General features: G+C 37.9%; 1 protein-coding gene across 6 annotated transcripts in view; it reads left to right on the top strand.

The window, feature by feature from the left end:
• Positions 1-1,489: 1,489 nt before the first annotated feature.
• Positions 1,490-21,940, top strand: part of Rfx3 (regulatory factor X3) — a 266,547-nt gene continuing 246,096 nt past the window's right edge. For 2 of the 6 annotated variants that reach the window (XM_037205516.1, XM_037205509.1), the window contains exon 1: positions 1,490-1,630. Coding sequence is in view for 2 of the 6 variants with exons in the window: in XM_037205499.1 (XP_037061394.1) it covers positions 2,913-2,938 (26 nt within the window). In the remaining 4 variants the exon portion in view is untranslated. Of the gene's footprint in view, positions 1,631-2,543; positions 2,939-21,940 lie in introns of those variants that run through there. The other 4 variants (XM_037205504.1, XM_037205499.1, XM_037205501.1 and 1 more) reach the window with 3 other exon arrangements.

The following is a 21,940-nucleotide window of genomic DNA, read 5'->3' as shown; positions in this document are numbered from 1 at the left end:
ACAGAAACAGAGCTCAGTCTTATTTTAACAGTGAACTCATGCCGGCCCAAATCCCTTATTTGCAGGTGCAAAAATTAAGCCTCAAGAGAACTGACTTCTTAAGGCTCTACTTCCAATATGTTATTGTCTCGGATAAGCTGCTTAGCTGCAAATGTTGGAGCTTTGGGGTATTGGCGAGCCCGGGGGCACGTGCCTGCTGGACTCCAGTGTGAGGAGAATTGGACGAATATGCTTGAACCAGGAGGTATTAGAGGCTGTGCCTTATCAACCGTAGTTGGAGGTACCAGGTTGTGTGCTAATAATTCTCTTCATGGACGGAAGCCATTCCTGTCTCAAAAAAAAACAAAAACAAAAACAAAAACAAAAACAAACGGTCAGACACAGCTCAGGCTCCTTAGCTAGCCTAGGCTGTTACTGGGTCTAGCTCCAATCCATCCCGTCAACTCTGAAGGGGGGTTGAGCATCTGAAGGGTTACCCAAGCGTTTCTCCGGGAGGTCGAGCCCACCCCCCGTATGGACCCTCAATCCCCGGGAAGCACAAATCCCCTCCCGGTCCTGCAGGGTGATTGATAACTTGGCCTCTCGGTTCGCAAGGAGGGCTCCGCCGCGTCGAGCCGTACGGGCCAAGCGGTTCGCGCACCTAGGCTCTCGCTCCCTAAGATGGCGGCGAAGGCACCGCTCACGCCCCGCCGCCCGCGCTCCCGGAGCTGCGGCCTCAGGAGGCGCCAGGAGGCGAGCGCGCGGCCGGCGGAGGGGAGAGCACGGCCAAGACTCTGGAGGCCCGCGCCGGCCGCAGAGCCTGGGAAAGGGATCACCCGCGAGGCAAAAACGACCGGGGAACACCACCGGCGACCGCGGAGAGGAGGGAGGGGGGGAGGAAAAAAAAAAAAAAAAAGCTGGAGGTGGGGGGGAGAGGGGGCGGAGCGTAGCACATCCGGGCCCTTCTCCGGGCCCGCCCCGGAAATGACGTCGGACAGGGGCGGAGTCCGCGCTTCAAAGTGGGGTCTGCCCCCGCAGGAGCGCGCGTCTCGCACAGTGTTGGGGCCGCCGTCACTCCCCCTCCCTGGCTTCGCGGTTTCCCTCGCGGGGCTGCGGGGCTGCTGCTGGGCACCGAGCTGGCTGCAGAGGCAGGCGGGGCTCGTTTCACGGAACGTAGCCGTCGCCCCTAGCGCCTCAGCCTCCCCCGGCTTCCCGGCGTCCGCACTAGCGTTCCTCGAGCCCGACTCGCCCTGACCCCGGGCCCGCCAAGTCTAAGCGTCCCTCGGGGGGACCCGACGTCGGAATCCCGACCGCGGCCCCCGCCCGGGCTCCGAGCTGTCAGTCACGGCGCCGAACCCGCTTCTTCCGGCGCTCTCGGGCCCGCCCTCTCCCCTCCTCCCTCCCCCGCCCCTCCCCGCGCGAGTGTCTCCCTCTCCCTCGCTCCCTCTCTCTCTCCCTCTCTCTCTCTTTTGTGAGTTATAGCAACCGTTGCCTTGTGAATCAAGCGCCATAGTCACCGTAGTCCTGGCGACTGTTACCCATCAACAACAACTACTCCTCTCCTCCTCCTCCTCCTCTTCCTCCTCCTCCTCCTCCCCACCACCACCATCTCCATCACCCACCAACAACACCACAATAATCCACAGCCAAGGTGAATATTCTTCGGTCTCTACATGTGTGTGGGAGCGTGTGTGTCCGTGCGTGTGTTCGTGGGTGCGAGCGAGCGTGGCTGTGGCGGGGTCTCCCTCCTGACACCGGCTGCGGCCGCTGGAGGGGCTCGGTCCCCGGGGCTTGTTTACAATGGACCCGCGCGCGGCGGGCTCGGGGGTGTGGGCTCCGTCCGCGCGCCTGCCCGCCCGGCCGGCCTCGGCGCTCTGGGATGGAGCGGGAGCCGGGGCTGCGGGGCGAGCGGGCTAGGCTAGGAAGGCGCCGCTGTCCGTCACGGGTGTTGGAGCGTCCCCCCCAGGGCTGCGGGCACCCCGGAGGAGGGGCAGGTGGAGAGAAGAAGGGGCTTGCTTTCTCCCTCTCTCTTTCTTTAATTCGCTGCTTTGCAGAGCTGCCTGGTGGCTGCTGCTGTCCAAATCGAAATAGACAGCAGTGAGCAGGGGGGGAGGACCCCAAAAGGTGCTGTGCTGTTGTTGTTGTTGTTGTTCACTTGCGGGGCCTTGTTGGGGGGTTTTGTTATTTTTAATCCTTGTAGCTCGGTGAACTTTTCCCGTAGCCCGCTCCTTTCCTTTTGGCCCCTCTTTGCCTGCCGCTAAACGGGCTGCACTTCTTTGACCATCACCGGCCTCACGGGCTTCTTTTCTTCTTTTAAAACTGTATTTTTCTTTGTGCTGCAAACAGTCTTAATATCCATTCAGCAGTCTTCCCTCCCCCCCTCCCCCCTTTGCACACACATTGAAACCAGGGGCCTCTGCTGCTCTGAGAGAGAGATTTTTTTTAAGTCTCTCTGCCCTCTCCTCTTCTCTCTCTCTCTCTCTCTCTCTCTCTCTCTCTCTCTCTCTCTCTCTCTCTTTCTCCCCCTTCCCTTTCCTTTTCGGCGTGTGTGTGTGTGTGTGTGTGTGTGTGTGTGTGTGTGTGTGCGCGCGCGCGCTTGTGATTTAAACCGGATGCAGGGCATCTGTGCTACTTGGGTTAGTGGTTCCTGACAGCGCTTTATCCTTCATGTGGAGATGGGAGGGGTAGTCCTGAGGTTCTGTTTCACTTTGATGCACCTCCCTCCCCACAGGAGAGTGTTAACAATTTTCATTGTGGTTTTGAGACTTAGTCTGTGATGCACAGGGAAGGGACACAAGGAAGCTTTGTGAGAACTCAGTTCACCACGCTGTTTGTGACAGTTATGATACTTTGAGAGTTTTTTTTTCCTCCCATCTTCATCTCTGTTCCTTTCCCTTGGAGAGTTGAAATTGAAGTCAAGTTGTTCATAAAGAATGTATGAAGCTTCTCAACTTGAAACGTGTGTATATTTCACTTTCTTTGTGGCTGTTAAGATCTAGGCATGTATGTACTTAACATATTCTTTTTGTTGACTTCTGGTTTTCTTTGGTCAACGATTTAAACCTGCTCAGAAGAAAAAACTTCCTTTTAAAGTATTTCTTTGGAGAAAATAGTTGCCCCCTGTAGATTTGAATACTTATCAGTTCTTAAGTAGTGTCATCTTGATTGAAGCTAACCGGGTTTTACAGAGCCTTTAATTTTGCTCATTTTCAGCCTAACAATCAATAGTTTATCAACAACAACAAAAATTTGATAATGACTATGGGCTAAAACAAATAAAATGTACTATTATAGTTGCACATATTAAATTTCCAATTCAGATTTTTAAAGTGCTAATTTAAATAATCTTTTTTAACAGCAAACATTTATTGATTTAACTGACAGAGAAGCCTGTGAATAATGTGACAGTATTAATTATTCTTGAGATTGTCAATGAAGAGTTTGGGTAATTATAATGCCATTAAGGCTAATATTTTGTAAAATAAGAGTTGGGGTGGTTGAAAAAAATGTACTTTTTAATTCATTTCCGTATGATTGTTATTTTAAATGAAGGTGATATTCGATTATGAAAGAAGTCTGTTTGGATCTCTCAATAGTTACTCATCCCTTCCCCAACCTGTCTTCCATGCACATCTCAAATACTAACTTGTATTTTTTTTCCTTTCCTTTTCTTTCTTCTTTTTCCTTTTTTCCCCCCTGCTCCTGTTCAGATGAGTGTCAAATGCCTGAGCACTTTTGGATGGTGAAGCTCCTGGGTCTGAACATAAAAAGACTCTTGCTGTCTTGGGACAGTTTTAGATCTGATGCCATTTATATAAGTTTCAGCTAAATAGATTGCATATGCTAAAATGTCTTTGCTTAATATTTTTATTTGCAATGTCCAAGAATGTTTCAGAGACATTTCACTCATCAAGTATGTGTCAGCTTTCCCCAGACTTAGTTTTTTTTCCTGTTCACAAGTTGATTTGAAAGTGAATGTGACATTGGATTATATTAAATAGCCTGTCCATTTGAAACAACTCTTTGTGTTCTGAGAGTTGATATTAGAGATCCTTTGGCTTCTGATAAGATAAAATTAGTTTTATGGATTGATTAACTTAGAATTTAATAATTGATCTTTAAAATTACAAAGTTAAATACTATTTAGTTCAATTTTTTTCCACAGTATTTTCCTAGGAGGGAGTATACTATGCATTGGCATTCTTTGTTTTCAGTTTTTTAGACTAACAAATCTGTGAAAATGATCATCCTTTGAAACTAAACATATTAAATAGTAACATTTTGAGTAGCTTGAGTATTTGTGATTCAGAGTGTGCCATGATGACTCTCTCAGTCTTTTTAATTAAACCTTATCTATTACACAGTCCTATGAAATCGTATAGGGAATAGGCATAGTACATTTCTATATGTCTAATAAATCAGTGCACTCCTAGAAACTTGCTATCATTTCACAGCGCTTTCTTGGCATGAGGTATTTACACCTAATTTCTAAAATACTGTATTTTTAGTCCAGTATTCAAATACTCTTGTAGTCTATGGAGGTACTCACAAACTTTATAAGTGAGATAGTGAGATATTCTTTAACTTTACTCAAACAACTTTTTTTTTTTTTTAAACAACAAAAACTCTAATTGGGGCACTTTTTTTAAGACTTAAAAGTAAAAATTTTCAGGTCATACATGCTTAAAAGAATGGATCATAGTAACAGATATGTGGGAATAGTTAATTTTTTTTCCTGAATACTCTAGTAGCACTGTGACTTTGTGATCCTCATAATGAGAATATATGACAAGAAATGAGAATAAGAAATAAGTCAAGTTTTACATTATGAAGTTTGCTAATTTGTTTTTATGCTGAGCATTTGGCTAAATATCCTTTATTCACTTGCAGTTACATTAAAAATAATTTTCCTTACTGAATTATTTGCCTTAGCTCTTTAAATCTTGAGGTATGTATTCCCAGTTGTCATCACCAAATAGGTGTTAAATTCTTTTCTGTTCACAGGTGCATAGTGTTCCCTTAGTTTGGAAACCAGGATGAAGTGGATTTGACTAAATGTAACTTGTTAGAGGCAGATGGCTGCTGTAAGCAGGTGGCAGTCTCACTTTTTCCTGCATTGTTGTGGAACTCGCAGTGGGCCACAAAGGGCTGTCCAAAGCAGGTGGCCTCATGTGGAGTTTGTTATATCATCTCTTAGTTAATTATTTTCACAGGGAGAGGGTTCTTTTATATGTAAAAATTGAGCACTGTCTTTGAAGTGCTCTAGATTTGTAACCGAACTCACTAGCTTTTATTTGTATTACTGTATTTTCAAACTGTGGAAATTGTAGATTTATTTGCTTAACACCTATCTATCCATCCTTATAAATAATGATAAACTGACTTTGAATTCAGAAAAATATATAGCAACAGTTTATATATTCAAGTCAAATTTACCTATAGCAAAAAACAGGTGGGTTTGAGTAAAATGAAATTTAGCTTACATAACCATTAAAATTTTGCCATTCCTTCAAGAATCGTATTGATAGCATTATCTTAATTTAAGTTATATAATTGGAAAAATGTGTTATTTTGGTTGGTTCAATATTTTAAAACTAAAACAAATTTTCTGACCACAATTACTACAAATTTTATAGTGATAATTTATTTTCTTTTATTTAAATATGTTAAGCATATGTACCTGAAGAAATTCAGAAAGTATCACCCTGTTGATCGCTAAGGTTTATTTTTTATTTATGATTTTATCCTTTTACTTGTGAGAATTTTATATATCTTATAATGGATACACCAGAGGGTGCTGTGCTGTTTGCAATATAAGATTATTTTCACTAAAATGTGAATTGATTAGAACAGTTATGTAAAGAAAATTTTAGCCACTTATGCATTTAGGCATCTGGCTTACTTCTATGAAGTTTAGCATTTAATATACTGCTTTTCTTGGCAGTTTTTTTTTTTTTTTTTTTTTTTTTTTTTTGGAAACCTGCCTGTACAGAGAATATGTGTAACACATTAGATCCAGTAATGAGCTATAGAAACGAACCCTGAGAGCATAGCCTTGGCATTTTAATATTAGCATTTAGTCCTATGGTTGTATACATTGGTCATATTATGAGGATACTTCAGTCTTACGCCCTGGAACTTGAGTTACCAATGCTTGTGAACCCTCATGTGGTTGCTGGGAACTGAACCTGTGTTCTTTGCAAGGGCAACAAGTGCTCTTAATGCTGAGCTGTCCCTCCCACCCTGAGATTTTGTTTTTAAGTGTCATTTTCCATGTTTTGAGTCGCATCTTCTCTGACTGAATATACTTTTACACAGTATATACTAAGTGACAGTCTTTAAAACAGTAGTATTTTCTTCCAGAAAGCTTGCAATAGTATAGTTACATTGTACAAACTTCAATCTGGGTAATGATATGCCACTGTCCCAACTCAGCTATAGTATTTAATTGTGACATTTTTCAAAAGTAACTATAAGCTGTAACAATGGGTGTGCAGGAATACCTTGATCCCAGAACTTCAAAAGAGAGTAGCATTCCCCCCCCCCATATGAGTCTTACTATAGTAGTTTAGTAATTTTCTTTAAACTGCAATAATTTAGTCATTTTTCTTTAAATGATGAAGTCCTATGTAGTTTGTCATTTTATACCACTGAGGTTTGAAATGTATTTGTGGATGTATTATGACTCTTTGTATTTGAAGTCGTACATTTTATATCAAAGTATATGTAATGAAAGTTGAGGAAATAACTTGTATTAGAGTATTAATAGGTGGATGGGACAGCGTGTTATAGGCTAAGTGCACAGGCTTTAGAGTCAGAGTTCAGTTAATCTCATTAACTGTGTGACTGTGGACAAGTTAGTTGCTTTCACTTAGATTATTGCCTGACATCTGTGCAGTGTCAGATATAAATTCATGTATGTTGGTCAGTTTGAGAATCTATGCTTAGTGTTTATTGGGTGTTTCAGTTAAGAGATATTGAGAAGATATTTCTTCCAATCTTTTTGCTACCTAAGAATTATTTTGATCTAACCTTCCCTTGCCATAGGACTTGAGTTTTGAAATATTTTTCCACTAATCTACTGTCATTAAATACTTACTCTCCTTTCCTCATTTGAAAAATTAAAACAAAGATATGAAGCCATCATTCAGAGGCTCAGATTACCATTTGATAATCAGTTTTTTTCTTTCTTTTCTTTTTTACCATACTAAATTAAAGGTATGCTATTCCAAAGCTATGTCTCAGTTTTGTTCCATAGGCCTATAACAGACTCTTTTTACTGTGTTTACATAACTTTCCTGGCCTAAAGATTTTTGTTTAGAACTAATGATGTAATATTTCATTCTTACTCTTCCATTGTTTATTTCATTGTCCCATTTATATATTCTCTTCACATGTTACATATTAATGTATTTGAAAATATCTGGAGTTCTCTTCATCATCTTCATGCTGCATGCAATCTTTGTATGTGGTGACAGTGAACAGTCTAGACAGTTTAAAACATGAGTTCATTAGCAGCTATTCTGTAGTCTTATCATGTGCCACCTAACACCTCTGCTAAGGGGGATACATGAGTTGACCACTGATACCCTCGTTTAGCAGTGATGAATAGTTTACTAAATGCTACTTACGTAGTAAAGTAACTTTGGAACATAACCCAGGATAACTTAAATATGAAATATTACACAAGAAAATGCTATCTTTTGTTCTCTTTAGATGTTAAAAAGTTTCAAGTAACATTTTCAAATTTGCTGCCACATGTAACGGCGCTGTCCGATAGATAACTGTATTTCGTTTTCCTGAGCAATTTGACTAGTAGTAAAGTATTTTTCTCACTTTAGAGTTATTTAAATTGTCCTAAATCTTAAACTGGATATAGGATTTATTTGTTCTCTCTCTGTATTCCAGGCCAGCCTTAAACTCATGATCCTCCTGCCTCAGTCTTGTGGGTGTGGGGATTACCTGTGCCTTGCCACTGTGCCCAGTTCAAATGTGATAGATTTTCAAAGGAGCCTTGAAGAAGGCTAGGAAATGTGACTTAAAAATGAATATACTGTACTACTTCCACATGTCTGTTTTCTTCTTGACGATTTCTACCTTCTTGAACAGAAATGTAACATTATTATATGAGTGATGTGATCTGAGTGTTGTTTTTATTTAAAAGATTTCTTACCCTGGGTGTGGTGGCACATGCCTTTAATCCCAAGCACTCAGGAGGCAGAGGCAGGTGGATCTCTGTGAGTTCAAAGTCAGCCTGGTCTACAAAGCCTAAATTGAGTTCAGGACAGCCTGGGCTGCTATACAGAGTAACACTGTTTTGGTGGTGGGGAATTGTTTTCTTCTGGGTGTGTTTTGACCTCTGGCAAAGTACTTAAGGGTTAAATGTCCAGGCTAATCCAAAATTAATTTGTTTGTATGTTTACCAGTACCTATGATGACTCTTAACACCAGTATTCTTTCTTTTATAGAAGCAGTTATAGCCAGCCAATACTGCTTGCCTTTGTTTTATAGTGTCTGGTCAGGGATTCCCAAGGGTTCTTACATTTCCTGCTTAGGCAAAATGTAAGTGTGGGATAATAGAAGCTCAATCAGGAACATTAAAACAGTGAGACAACAGGCTTGACAACGGTAAAAGTGAGAGGCCACAGATACATTGAGCAGTGACAGAGAGAAAGGAAAGAATGTTACTAGACTCAGAAGCAAAGGCCTCCAAGAGTGTGACCAGATGAGCGTGAAGAAGAGGACAAAGGTACCCGGTTTGCTGCTGACTGAAAGTGCAGGCTAGTTACATAAAATGTGTGAGTTCAGTTTCTTCAGCTGTAAGATAAACAGTAAGACTATGTGATCTCCAAAAGTCTTTGCAAGCTATGAATCCATGTAAAGATTAGCCTGGGAAGAGGGAGTATGCCAGTGACATGGAACCAGGAATTGGTGTGTGATTTATCTATGGCCTCGAAATCTAGCATGCTACTACTTACTTGTAGGCTTGTTTCTCTCTCTCTCTCTCTCTCTCTCTCTCTCTCTCTCTCTCTCTCTCTCTCTCTCTCTCTCTCTCGGAGAGCAACAAAGAAAACCCAGAACCCACTGATAATGCGATGGCTATGCCTATAGCAAGGTCTCAGAGTTCTACCATTTTGGTAATTTCTTTAGAGATTGGTGGCCAAGTACTCTGATTTCCTCACCCACATAGGAGTGAGCTGAGCCTCACAGCTTGAGCTCCTGCTGGAACCAGCTTCTCTAAGTATGTGTGCCAGACAAGTGTCTGACAGTTGGGGCTCCTGTTGCTCACCAGTGAGATATTTAAAACAGGACATAATTTCCCCAGTGTGTGGATAGACAGAGGACAGGGTGGGAGGGTGTGGGGAGAGGCAGGCGCTAAGGCAGGAAACATTTTTGTCCTTAGGAAAGAGCATATCTTCTGCTGTATCACAACTCTCACCAGCTTATATAGGGAAGTGTCTGGAAGATAAATTGTAATTCTTATTATTTAAAGGTTGTTTTGATATTTTAATTGGTTAATATAAGCAGATTAAAGTTTCTGGATCCCATTTGGATTTGTATGCTTAATAACATTTGTGTATATTTCATATAAGTATTATTCCTAAAATGGATGTGACATTCTGTCCTCTGAGTTTGTACAGTGTATTTTACTGTGCCAGTCAGTTTAGAGACTCTGCTTGTAGGGTTTCTTCAAGCTGTGTACAGTGGCCCATGCCTGCAATCCAAACCCCCAGGAAGTTGAGGCAGGAGGATTGCAAGTTGGAGGATAGGGCTGCAAAGGGAGCCTGTCTTGAAAAATTTCTTTGCTTTCATGCTGTAACTGTGAAAGAATGGGAATGGATGCTAAAGGGGAAGAAGAAACATGCACATTTAGAGATCATATCTCATTTCTCTTGTTAAATACCGGTAACTTGGTTATTTCCCACATTTTATTGCATTGTGAAGACCTGGTTGGGGTAGATGTTGTAGGGGGTCAGAATCTGGGGGTCAGAGGTGGCTACAGCAGTATGGTTTCTCTATGATCTTGTTTCTCTCCTGCTGCAGCGTTGAGCAGAGTACATATACTTCTTAAGGATAAATATTTTATTACTTTACTAAAATGTTTATTGCATTTCATTAAATTACTTCATTTATCTTCAAGATAAAGTACCTGAAATTTTTGTTCATTAGTACATTATTAGATTAAAAAAATTCTTTTTCAAGAGCCAGCATTGTGCTTTAGGAATGTTCATGTGTGATTTTTTTTTTTTTTTTATGCATAAGCTGGCATTGAACTCTTGAACATTCTGCCTCAGCCTCCCAAGTGCTGGGATTAAAGGTGTGATGTGCCATCACACCTGTTTGTAAGTTACTTTTTAATCTGTGTCTTTATACTTTCCTTTGTATAGATGTATTTGTGGATATGTCTTTGACAACGAAATGTAACCTTTTCCTCTGCTTCTATTGTGCTGACATTTTTAAGGAGCCAAAGAGTCTATAACATCAGACTTCTACTTATTAGCTTCTGATTATGTCTGATGAAAATTTTGATGAGTTTTGATAAAGTGTCATCCTTAGGATTATTAATAAAGACAAACTATTATGCTAGCAATCTGTACATCTCCTTTACAACTTTAAATGTACGTACAGCATGTATTTTAATGTGGTGTGGAAAATATATTTTATATATATTTAATATAAAAAATAAAAATTTTGATTTTTGTGATTATGTGTCATATCTCTAAATGTCTTGTCTTACAAAATTACATTTTTAAGATGCTTATAAAAATGGAATTTAGCTCAGATACTCTTTTATGTGTGTATATAGCGTGTGCACATTTAGGAAGTTATTTCAATGCACATTTTGTTGAGGGCTGTAGAAAGTTGTCAATGTTGTTCTCTCCTCTCCTGCATTGTCATCATGATGGAGTCACACTAGGAACTGCCCATCACCACGCTGCTCTCCAGCAGAGGATTTAGGGGATATGTTACGTTCTCCAGGTGACCTCTGTGTGAGGTTCGCAAGTTTTTATTAGTGCTTCCCATTGTGTGGTGATTTTTTTAGAGGCTACTTTGGCTAATGGCTACATGTGCCAGAGTAGATAAAGACAAAAAATACAGTTCATTTCAGTTAAACTAGGGCTTGACATTATGTTGCTGGATTAACATTCCACTATTCTGTGCTTCAGAAGTTTGCTGAGTATTGGAAGTTTTGAATCTTTTAGATAATATTGAATGAATGACTGATAATGTGGCTTTATCTCCGAGCACAGGCCTGGGCCGTCCACCTTCCAAGTGAGGTGTGATTCTTTCATCTTTGAATTTAGAAAGAGAATATTTTGATTAATTTTAGCTTTGCATGAATATTTTATTTTGTTTGGAGATTAAAGAAAGAAATGCAAGTGACCATGGACTGGAAATGACGATCAGAGTAACATGTGAGAGGAGGCTAGTGTTTTGATCCTGATACCCAGCTCACCTTGTTTTCCCTGTAGCCCTACTATTAGCAGTAAAGTAAGATTTCTTTTGTACACAGTCTAAGTCTTTTCATAAAATTGTGCTTAGGTCAATTTCCATTGCTGTCTAGAATTTCCCTTGGATACATCATAATATAAAAACTTTGGAAGTTATAGTTTACCCTATGGTTTAGAAACATTTGAAATGATGCCCATAGGTGGCACCCCATGCCCAGAACACCACTTTGGTCTGTAGAAATGGAGTAAAAATGAGAGTAAGTGGGAGTGGGATTGTGTAATTGGAAACACTAAAATATAGACAGGAAAAGAGGTGTCATTTCAGAGGCTGTATGTGATTCCCAGTTTGCCATATACAGCAAATGTAATAATGCCACTAGTATTTGATTGTAAAACATTCTCGCAGAATGTAAGACATACTTAGATTTTTCAGTATGTAAGTTTTTAATCTTTATCAGTTGTTTAATAAAGGATTTATATAAGTTGAGTATTTGGTGCCATTACTATTTCAGTTAATTTAGGAATTGTGAACTAGTTTAGATTTCTATTAAGATATATTTTGAAAAGAAAATAAAGAGATGGAATATGTTAGATACAAAATTGCATTTCTCCAGTTACGCGAATATAGTTTTAATGTTTCAAATTATAGAAGGCTACAAAATGATGAATAATGCTTGGGCATATGACAGAATAAAAAATGGTAGGAGGTAATGAAAAAAATGAATGAAATTAGTAGGAAAATTATAATTAAAGATTAAACAAAGGTAAGTGAATAAATCACTGTGAATAGTGAGATGATCAGTTGAATGAGGTATCTACAGATAGATATGTCTATAGTGATAGACTGAATTTTTTAACTAGTAGGAGAAGGTGAGGAAGGGACTGGACCCTTAGGGTTTTTTTTTTGTTGTTGTTGTTGTTGTTTTTGTTTTTTTTTTGTGTGTGTTACCACATTTAAATTTTTTCACAAATATTTACAATAAAGCTTTGATACCTTGATTTTTTTTTGTTGTATAAAATTTAACTATTTCTAGAAGTTATATATAGAAAAGGAACAGCTTAAGATGTTGTATCAACATCTTGTTTTTATTATTATAAAAGAAATACAATATTAGTATACAAAATAATCAAAATTAACATCTTCAATTGGAATCTCTGGTTATCTTATATTTAAAATTGTACATTTGGGAAGTATATTGTATATGTACTATAAATATTTTTAAGATGTTTATGTTTTGGAATATGTCAAAGATATCAAAGTAGAAGTGTGTGATGAACCTTGTGTACTTATCACATAGACTTCACAATTAAAATCGTATGCATTATTAAAGCTGTGTAATAATAGTGTACCTTGATGCATGCCTGTAGTCCCATCTACACTGGAGGTTGAGGTGGGAGGCTCACTTGAGCTCAGTAAATTAAAAGTACATAATTGAAAGACTTCATACTAAAAGTAACTCCAGCCCCTTCTTATCCTGTGGTGCTTTGAAGAAAGTTACAATTTAAGAAAAGTTTTAGTGGAGATTTGAAACAATGACACAATATGGAGATAAGTATTTTAACACGATTGACCTTCATATTGGTTCTTCCAAGAACATTAAATTAGGAAATTTATTTTTGCTTGCTGTTAAGTTAAGCTGTTAGATTAAGTCATTTGTTTAATAATTCCAGGCTTTTCTACCTGAAATTTGATTTAGTTAAAAGGGAGTGAGTCCAAGGGAAGAAGCTCTTGTTTTAAGGGTAGAGAAAAGTCTTGAGATAAACCTTTCAGATGTGATGGAGTTCTTATCTGATCTGTCATTATTCCAACTTGTTTTTGGAAAGGTTTGAATAAAATAGTTAAGAGCCATTTGTAAGTTGTCAAGGGAAGAGAAGCAAATGCCTTCTGGAATTTTCAGCTGGATGGGACTAGATGTGTCACTCATTTGTGATGTCAATTAGTAGGGTGTTTGCCCAGCATGCACAAAAACCTAGGATCCTTCCCCAGCACTGTGTAATTGATGGGTGCTGGCAAATGCTTGTAATTCTACTCTGGGGAGGTAGAGGTAGGGAGGTCAGAAGTTTGATGTCATTCTCAACTGCATAGTGATTTCAAGCCCATGTGAAATATATGCTACTGTGTTTTGGAAAACTGAAGTTAGCTACTCGGTGCCATGTTTTATTTTTGATACATCATGAAGGAAGTGACATCTAGAAACTGATGTACTAACCAGTGATATCTTTCAAAACAGTTTAATGTTTTCTGAATGCAGTATCTTCATATACAGCATGGGCTTATTCATTTATTTATATTTTTTTATTTGACTGAGGTAATATAATCATGAAAGAAACGTTTTTCCTTGTTAAAGTCTAGAGCAAAAGCAAACAAAAAGCTGCTTCCCATACCTAATCACTTTTCTTTTGGAATATATTTTGTGATGGAATAACATGTATTACAGATTGTAATTATTGACATTTGAATGAACAACATAAAATGTAGACATGAATCTTTTTATTTAAAAGCTGATTTTTTTAAGTATCAAATGATCAAATCAAGAGGCAAATACATTTATTGAATAAGGTTTGATATTTTAATTTACATAATAATTTTAATTGCTAAACCTTTGTGATCTAAAGATTTTAGTGGAAGCATCTATGACTTAAAGTATTTTGTAGCATCTTTTAAAATATATTTATTACATAATAAGTAGCCATGCTGCATAATACATTGATACAAAATAACTAAAGCTATGTTGTGGTTACATGATCTTGTTCTATAACTAAATTTCCATAAAGAAAAGTTTAAATAGCTAGGACTAGAGATAGAATTCATGGGTAGAATATCTGCCTTGTGTGCTCAAAGACCTGAGTTTGAATCCCCCAATTCAAACACACAGAAAGAAATGAAATGGTGTATGAGCTGGCTTTTTGGAATCTAGGGCCTATGCTGGGACACTTTGCTCAGCCTTGGTGTAGGGAGGAGGGGACTGGACCTGCCTCAACTGAATCTACCTGGCTGGGCTGACTCCCCAGGGGAGACCTTGCCTTGGAGGAGGTGGGAATAGGGAGTGGATTGGGGGGGAAGGCTGGGGGGTAGGAGGAGGGAGGACAAGGGAATCCTTGGCTGATATGTAAAATTAAATTAATTATAAAATAAAAGTATTTAAAAAATAAAAAAATAAAAAATTGAATGAGCCAAACACTTTAAACAAAATGAAAAATGTAACCCAGCAAACAACTGATCATGTATTATAATATTAATTAAAATGATAAAATTTATAGAGGATTTCATTGTAAAACTAATGCAATACCAACTTAGGCATTAGTTGTAGTAACTTTCTGTGCATTTAGAAACTGTGTACAAAAAGCATAATTTTATTTGGTTTTCATTATTTTACATTGCAGAAATAGCAATAAAGCATAGGAAGGAAATTTTATTCTGATTAACCTTGACAAGTCTCTCTCTCTTAAATATGATTGTCCCTGGGATGTTTCTAACATGAGAATAATACTGATAGACATTTATCCTATTTTGGAGTAACCACCTAACAGCAAACTGCTGTAATTTGGAGGAATTTTTGTGTCTTCATATATAAAGAGGAACATTAGCCACAAATTTTTTTTACGTGTTTTATAAGTTGACAGAATTTTGTCTCAAACCTCAAATGCCATATGATGAATGCCTTATTTCCTTTATGCTCAACCTGAGTCCCTGTCTTAGCTTGGCTGTGGTACTGTCGTTTTCCTCAGAAGCACGGGGGCTGTAGTGAAGACGAGAGAGGAACGGGTCTCAATACAGTCGCACGTGTTTTCAAATGACATACACATGCCAGGTCCACTAGAAACATAATTAGGATATCTTCATCTTAAAATCAGAGGGCTTACATTTCATGTGCACTTTGGAGGTTATCTAGATGAACCCCTTCCCTGTCTTTCACTTGCTTTAGAGATAAGAAAGCTGAGGGTAAATGACTTGTATGATGAACCTCATACACTTCACTCTGATACATTTCATATAGCAAGCCCAAAACTTTCCTTACAGGCAAACACCACAAGTGTGATGCTTTTAAAATTCTATTCTTCTTTTAGTTTATAATTTCCCTATTTTTCTAGAGAATGCAAAAATTTATAATTCTATATTCTAAATTCAAGTACTTTAAAAAAAATTTCCAACTGTAAGCTTGGGTATAAGAATCATTTCATTGTTCTGTTTTGTAGTTATTTAGAAGTAAAGTTAATAACCTTTAAAACCCTTTTAAGGTTGTGCAATAAATGAAAATACAGTATTGAAAACTATACTGTTGTCCCTGTCTTTGTAAATTTTTTGGTATGAAATTCTCAGGCGTGGTGTGTACGTTTTCATTTTTGCAAATGAAGATGGAGCCCAGGATCTCATCCACTTAGCATCCGCTCTGCCACAAGTTAACCCCCAGCTCTTCTCCTGATTCGAATCATTCTGAGGACTCGTATGAAAATCAGTTTGTTAATTTAAAAAATGGAAATGCTTATTCTTGTGGGTTACTCTGTAGTGAAGCCAAAGTGAACTAATTGACACTTGATAGAGTTGACACAAGCCTAGACTTGCCAAGCTGGGCTTTAAAGGTGTTTCAGTACTCTTAAATATGAATGAGTACACCAAAAGAATGAATATGTGAATAGACTGCCCTTAACTCCATAGCAACGGGAAGCAACACATTCAGCCATGCTATTGTATCATGTTTAATTTTGTGACTTGAGTTTTCGAAAGAATATTTTGTTTACCAATTAATAGTATGAGACTAGTATGGCTGGAATAAGTAATTACCAAGACTTTGAATTACTGCCCTTGCCTCCCTGATGTAGAATTAGTAATAAATCTTTGACCTCAAGCTTGAACTGAATTTGCTCTCCTTTTGGTGATAAAGGTGCATAATTTGTGTGTTAGTTATATGAAGCAGTCTGTCTAAGATTTACCAAGAAGGTTGACAAGTGAACTCTCCAGCACAACCTGATTTCTCTGCAGTCTAATTTGTGGCACCAAATCTGAAAGACACATTTATATAAAGCAAGAGCAGGCTTCCTATGGGGGAAAACCATTTGTCATTTGCTCTTAACAAGGTAAATCCCCATAGACAGACCTTCTTGTAAAACTGTTCCCTTTGGATTTATTCTCAACTTCAATATAAAAGGAGATATGGTAAACAAAGGTATGATGAAATATTAGTTAGCTCTTGCGTTTTTGTTGGAAAGTTCCCAATTCTTACTCTCTGAGGTTTAAAACAGTACAATTTCATATGAATTAAATGGGACTCAGAATAGAGTGCACAGTGTTGCTTTGTGCTTACCTGATGATCTTGTTTTGTGGAAAGTGGTCAGAACAATTTATGTTTACATTTAAATGTGTCTTTGGTGATATTTGCTGGGCCATATAACGGAAAATAGAAGTGTTAAAAGTATAATTCAGATGAAGAGAGTGCCAAATCCTTTCAGGCAGTGAATTCAAATCTGAATATAGACAATAAGTTAGTAGAGTACGTACTAGGCTGTTGAATCTATTGTGCATACAGAGGGAAAGTCTAAACTGGAAATGTGCTCTTATACCATCAATTTATGCCCTGAGTTATGTTTGTTTGCTTCAACTGATATATATTCACATTAGTGTATATTTATATTAATGTGTCTTTTAACAGTTTTTCTTTATTTTCAAAAATAAAGGTTTATATTTCTCTGGGTCAGAATCTTTTAGAGCAGTGGTTCTCAACCTTCCTAGTGCTGTGAGCCTTTAAAACTGTTTCTCATGTTGTAACCCCCAACCATAACATTATTTCATTGCTACTTCATAACTGTAATTTTGCTACTATATGAATTGTAATGCAAATATCTGATATGCAGGGTATCTGATATGTGACCAGGTCATGACACACAGATTGAGAACCACTGTTTTAAGATTCCTCCCTGCCTATTTACCAGAATAATTAAAAAGTATTTATTCAATTCTACATTTTGCCACAAAACTGCTTAGCTTTGGCTGCCTGGAGGTTGTAGTCCCAGATGCATTTCATACACTTTACTGCTCTGCAGTTCCATATCTCCAGCCAGCGTGGCTTAACTGCACTAGGAACTGATTAAGAACACGAATCTTGAAATGAGCACACCTGGGTTAGAATTCCAGTGTCCACTACTGACCAGGAGTTTAACCTTGGGCAGGCTTCTTCAAGTCTGAAATAGAACTGACAATTTAACCTTGGAAGATTGTTTGGAAGGCCCCATTGTATGATGCATATAAAATTGCTGTGCTTGACATAGAAGTAAGCAAGTAAGGGAGAGTTGCTAGCACTGCTCAGCATGGCCTCCTGAATTGTGCCTTGCTGGTTCTGTTCTCTTAACATTTTGTTCTTGGTCTTTATTTTCCTAGAGTGCATTTCCCAAATTAAATTTCTCTTATGTAAGGTTAAGAGTGATCTCCAACTTAATGGACTCACTTATAACAAACTTGTTTTCCAGGGTACTAATTAGGAATTGTGTTTTATAGTTTTGTTTATAAATGTTTGACATTTTCAAATTGTAAGCTTCTTGAGGGCAACGATTATGTATTTGATTATGTATATAAATTCAGTATCAGAACTAGTGTTCTTTGCTAGTAGAAGAAATCAATCATTAATTTGTTGATTAAGCCTCAGATTGCATTCTGTAATCAACCATTTTATCTCTTATTATATCCAAAAAGTTTAATTACCATTAGAACAGTACATTTTTATGAGTATCGTTGTATATATTTACTTCCTTTTGTGCATAATACATTTAATGACATAAATGAACTAAGTTTAGCATTTTGTTAAGTGTAATACTACTTAGTTAACAGATTTGGGTTGACTTTAAGTCTCTTTTATCTTTTCAAATGGCATTTTATTCTCTTACTCTATATGCACATATGAATTCCCTCTGCCTGTAGGGTTTTTGTAGCATCTTGGCAACGTAGTATTAGCAGTTGTTGAATGCTTCATCAAATCTGGTTGTAGTAGGTACATGTATTTCTAATTCTGCCTACCATATGAGAGATTGGGGAAATTTGGGGATTTTGCCTTTTGGGAAGCTACATTGATTACTCTACACTTCTTGTGTTTCTCTCTTTGCTGCCCATCTTGACTGTGTCCACTGGGATGCTAAACTGTAGAAGCAACAGGGCTTGAGTGCAATTGTCATGAATGGGATAACTGCTGAACTCAGAATGGAGTTCTTAGAGTAGTCACACCTGGGATGCAGCTGTGGCATTTAAAGTAAGATTGTGTTATGGAAAGTTATCTGTCATGAAACCTACACAGAGTTTAAAATGAGAGCAATCTTTGTTTTATGTAAAGCTGTAATTTAAAAGCCCCCCTCCCCCTTTTTGGTCAGTATGTTTTCATGTACTGTCACATTAGGTGATAATTTTGCTGAGTTACTACTATGTGAAATGATTCTAACTCCAAATTTGAGGAGGAACTCAAATTTATACAAAAGATTTTAAAGTATACTTCATTTTCATTATTACTTATTATGAATGTGAATGGTGTTTGTGAGGTGCCATGTGTGTATGTGTGTGTGTGTGCACGCGCGTGTGCGTGCGCGCACGCACATGTAGAGACCCAAAGTTGAGTATGGGTGTTGGGTGTCTTTGCCAATTGCTTTTCCACTTCTTTGTAGAAGCAGTGTCTCTCACTTTACATAGTGCTCTAATGGTGGCAATCAGCCAGCCCAAGTTAGCCAGTTCGCCCCGGGGATGCCTGCCTCTGCCTCTCCACTGCTGGAATTGCAGGCAGAGCATGTCTGCCTGTATTTTACATGAATTTTGAGATCCTAACTCTAGCCATGCACTTTTAAGGCAAGTGCTTTACCCTCTGAACTATCGCTCTAGCCTCTTTACTTTTATTTTTTAAAAATTAAAAATATGTGTGTAAAATGTGCGTTTGTGTGCGGGTATGGGTGCATGTGTTGTAGTGAGTTTGAAGGTAAGAGAACAACCTCTGGGGTCATTCCTGAGACACCTTCTACCTTTTGTTGGAGACAGGGTATCATTGGCCTGGCCTTTGCCAGGGTAGGTGGGCCTTGAGCATCTAGGATTTTGCCCTCACTGGGATTGTCAGTGTGCACTACTGTGACCTATGGTTTACATGGGTTCTGCAGATCCAGACTCTGGTCCTCCAGCTCACTTACTGACTCATTTCTCTACCCTCATTTCCACTCTTTACGTCTGTGCATTTATTGAGCAATTGACACAGAATGAGCCAAGAAGTGAACTGCTGTAGATACAGCAGTGAACAAAATGGAGTAGGCCTCTGCCCTGGAAGAGTTACCCAAAAACTGAAGGGAAAGGAGGAAGAAAATAATGGGAAATGGATTATAATAGGAGGTTCTGAATGCTATGGAGACGAATCAGGTGAGGAGGGAGAGGAGAGACAGATTAGGGGTGGAGAACCTTCTGTGTTAAACAGGGCAGTGCAGACTTTGCAGACCTTTGAACAAAGACGGTACAGAGGCGAGTCTTGGGGTGTTTCTTCAAGTGTGACTGTGTGTTAGACTATTGATGAGTGATTGATGTTAGCCTTTTTGCTATATTAGCAGTTCTATTTTTTTGTCCCTTTTCTGCTCATGGCATATTCTGCTTTTTGGATTGGACCTTTGCTTTAAATTTTTATATGTATTTCTCTGAAAAAAAAATTTTGTCTGTGGTTATTGACTAGAAATACAGGTTTTTAAAGAAGCACTTGAGAGACTTGGAAAATAAATCCTCCAGGCATCCAAGTTCAAGATTGATTCTTCTGAAAAACCTGTAACTATTGCTAAAATGTATTCTAAATACTTGAACAGAACTCATGTGCAAAGGAGAAAATATAAAAATTGTAATTAATAGGTTTGACCAGACTACAGCTTGATTGGTTGTTCTCTCAATTTGCTTATGTGTAGCTTTAACTTGGAAAAAAAAAATCTTTATGATGGATTCTATGTTAAAAGTACCACTCCTGTCCTAAAATTTTAATATCATTGTTTGTATGGTATAGGCACCATAGCTCATCTTTAATTACATTCATGAGTTAAATTTATTTATAAAACTTTGGATATGCCAATAAAGGAAGGATTATTTAGATAGATAAAAGTTCTGATGAAGGCATATTGTCTTGAATTTTGTTATTTTGACTAATAATTGTCATTTTGATATTTTAAGTGTAGAATTTTCAGTGTGCTCATGTCAAAATCATATTTTCCTTTTTAACTCATTGGAAAATATTCAGCATTATTTGCCATTGTGAAATACACAGCTTCATGTTTGAGGCTATTTTTGTTGCACATGGTACATATATTTAATATGAGGTAAATATGTATTTTATAGCATTTAATTAAAAATCAGTGGAATTTTTGTGCAACCTTAAATCACAATCTCTCTCTGAACTGTAATTATATATGAAATATTATTTAAATTTTTGTTACATTTTTATTTTATTTACATTTAAATATTATTTAAAATTTTGTTACATTTATTTATTTGTATACAATTTTTATTTGTGGTGTGTATGTGCCTACGAATGTACATGCCACTGCATGCTGTGGAGGTCAAAGGACGACTTGAGAGAATAGGTTATTTTCTTCTACCATGTGTGTCCTGGTGAAATAATTTGAAGAAACAAACAGAGGAAACATTGTTTTATGTGAAAGGCAACCTTGGGTTCAGTTCTCACCACTGTCAGAAGAAAGGAGAACCCTTGCATGTATGTCCCTCGGGATGTCTTTTTTCTTTTATAGTTACAAAGGTATAATTAGTACTGAGAGGAATTGTCACCTTCAAGTCGTTGGTCACCCATCTTGATTATGTGATGTGTCAAAGGCAGATAGTTCTCAATTTAAGAACAATTATGAAAATAAAATCTATGTAGAACTTAGTTCTATTTAACATTTACTGAGGATATTTATAGGAAGTAAAATTAGAAAGGTAGGTATTTGAGTATGAAATATGATAGGGTGAAAAATCCAGGATTATACGAGAAGGCAGAGTTGCATAGCTCAGCATGTCTCCTAAACCTTCATGGCTTAGTTTCCTTTAAGGCACTTCACACAGCAGCTGGATAGCCTCAAGGAGGCAAGGACCAGTGAGTACCAGAAAACACTCTCCAGCAAGACATATACTTTCACTTATTTTTTTATTCCATTGTCTTTTAATTAATTTTACTTAACAAGATCCTAAATTTCAAAATATCGTACACCTAATTTAGAATTTTACTTTTATTAGATCATTTTTTTTTTTTCTGAGCAGATTGGAAGAGTGTAATTTATTTGTCAAATAATTGACCAAGTGTTAAATAACTACTTTGGAACTTAATAAATTTGCCAATACATGCTCTGGGAATAATATGTTTCTAAGTCAAATATGGCTTTAATAACTATTGGTTACTATGTATATATGTCTGTAATGTATGTATTTTATTGTTATGTTCTTAACTATGGAACCAACATTGAAATTGCTTCAGAAATATTTTCATATTAACAGTGTCTTCAGCTTTAGAATTAAATTAAAAATT

The sequence above is a fragment of the Peromyscus leucopus genome, chromosome 1 (genome assembly GCF_004664715.2).
Source record: "Peromyscus leucopus breed LL Stock chromosome 1, UCI_PerLeu_2.1, whole genome shotgun sequence".
Lineage (NCBI taxonomy): Eukaryota > Metazoa > Chordata > Mammalia > Rodentia > Cricetidae > Peromyscus > Peromyscus leucopus.
Note: the sequence above shows the minus strand (reverse complement) of the source record. Positions and strands in the feature narration are given on the sequence as shown.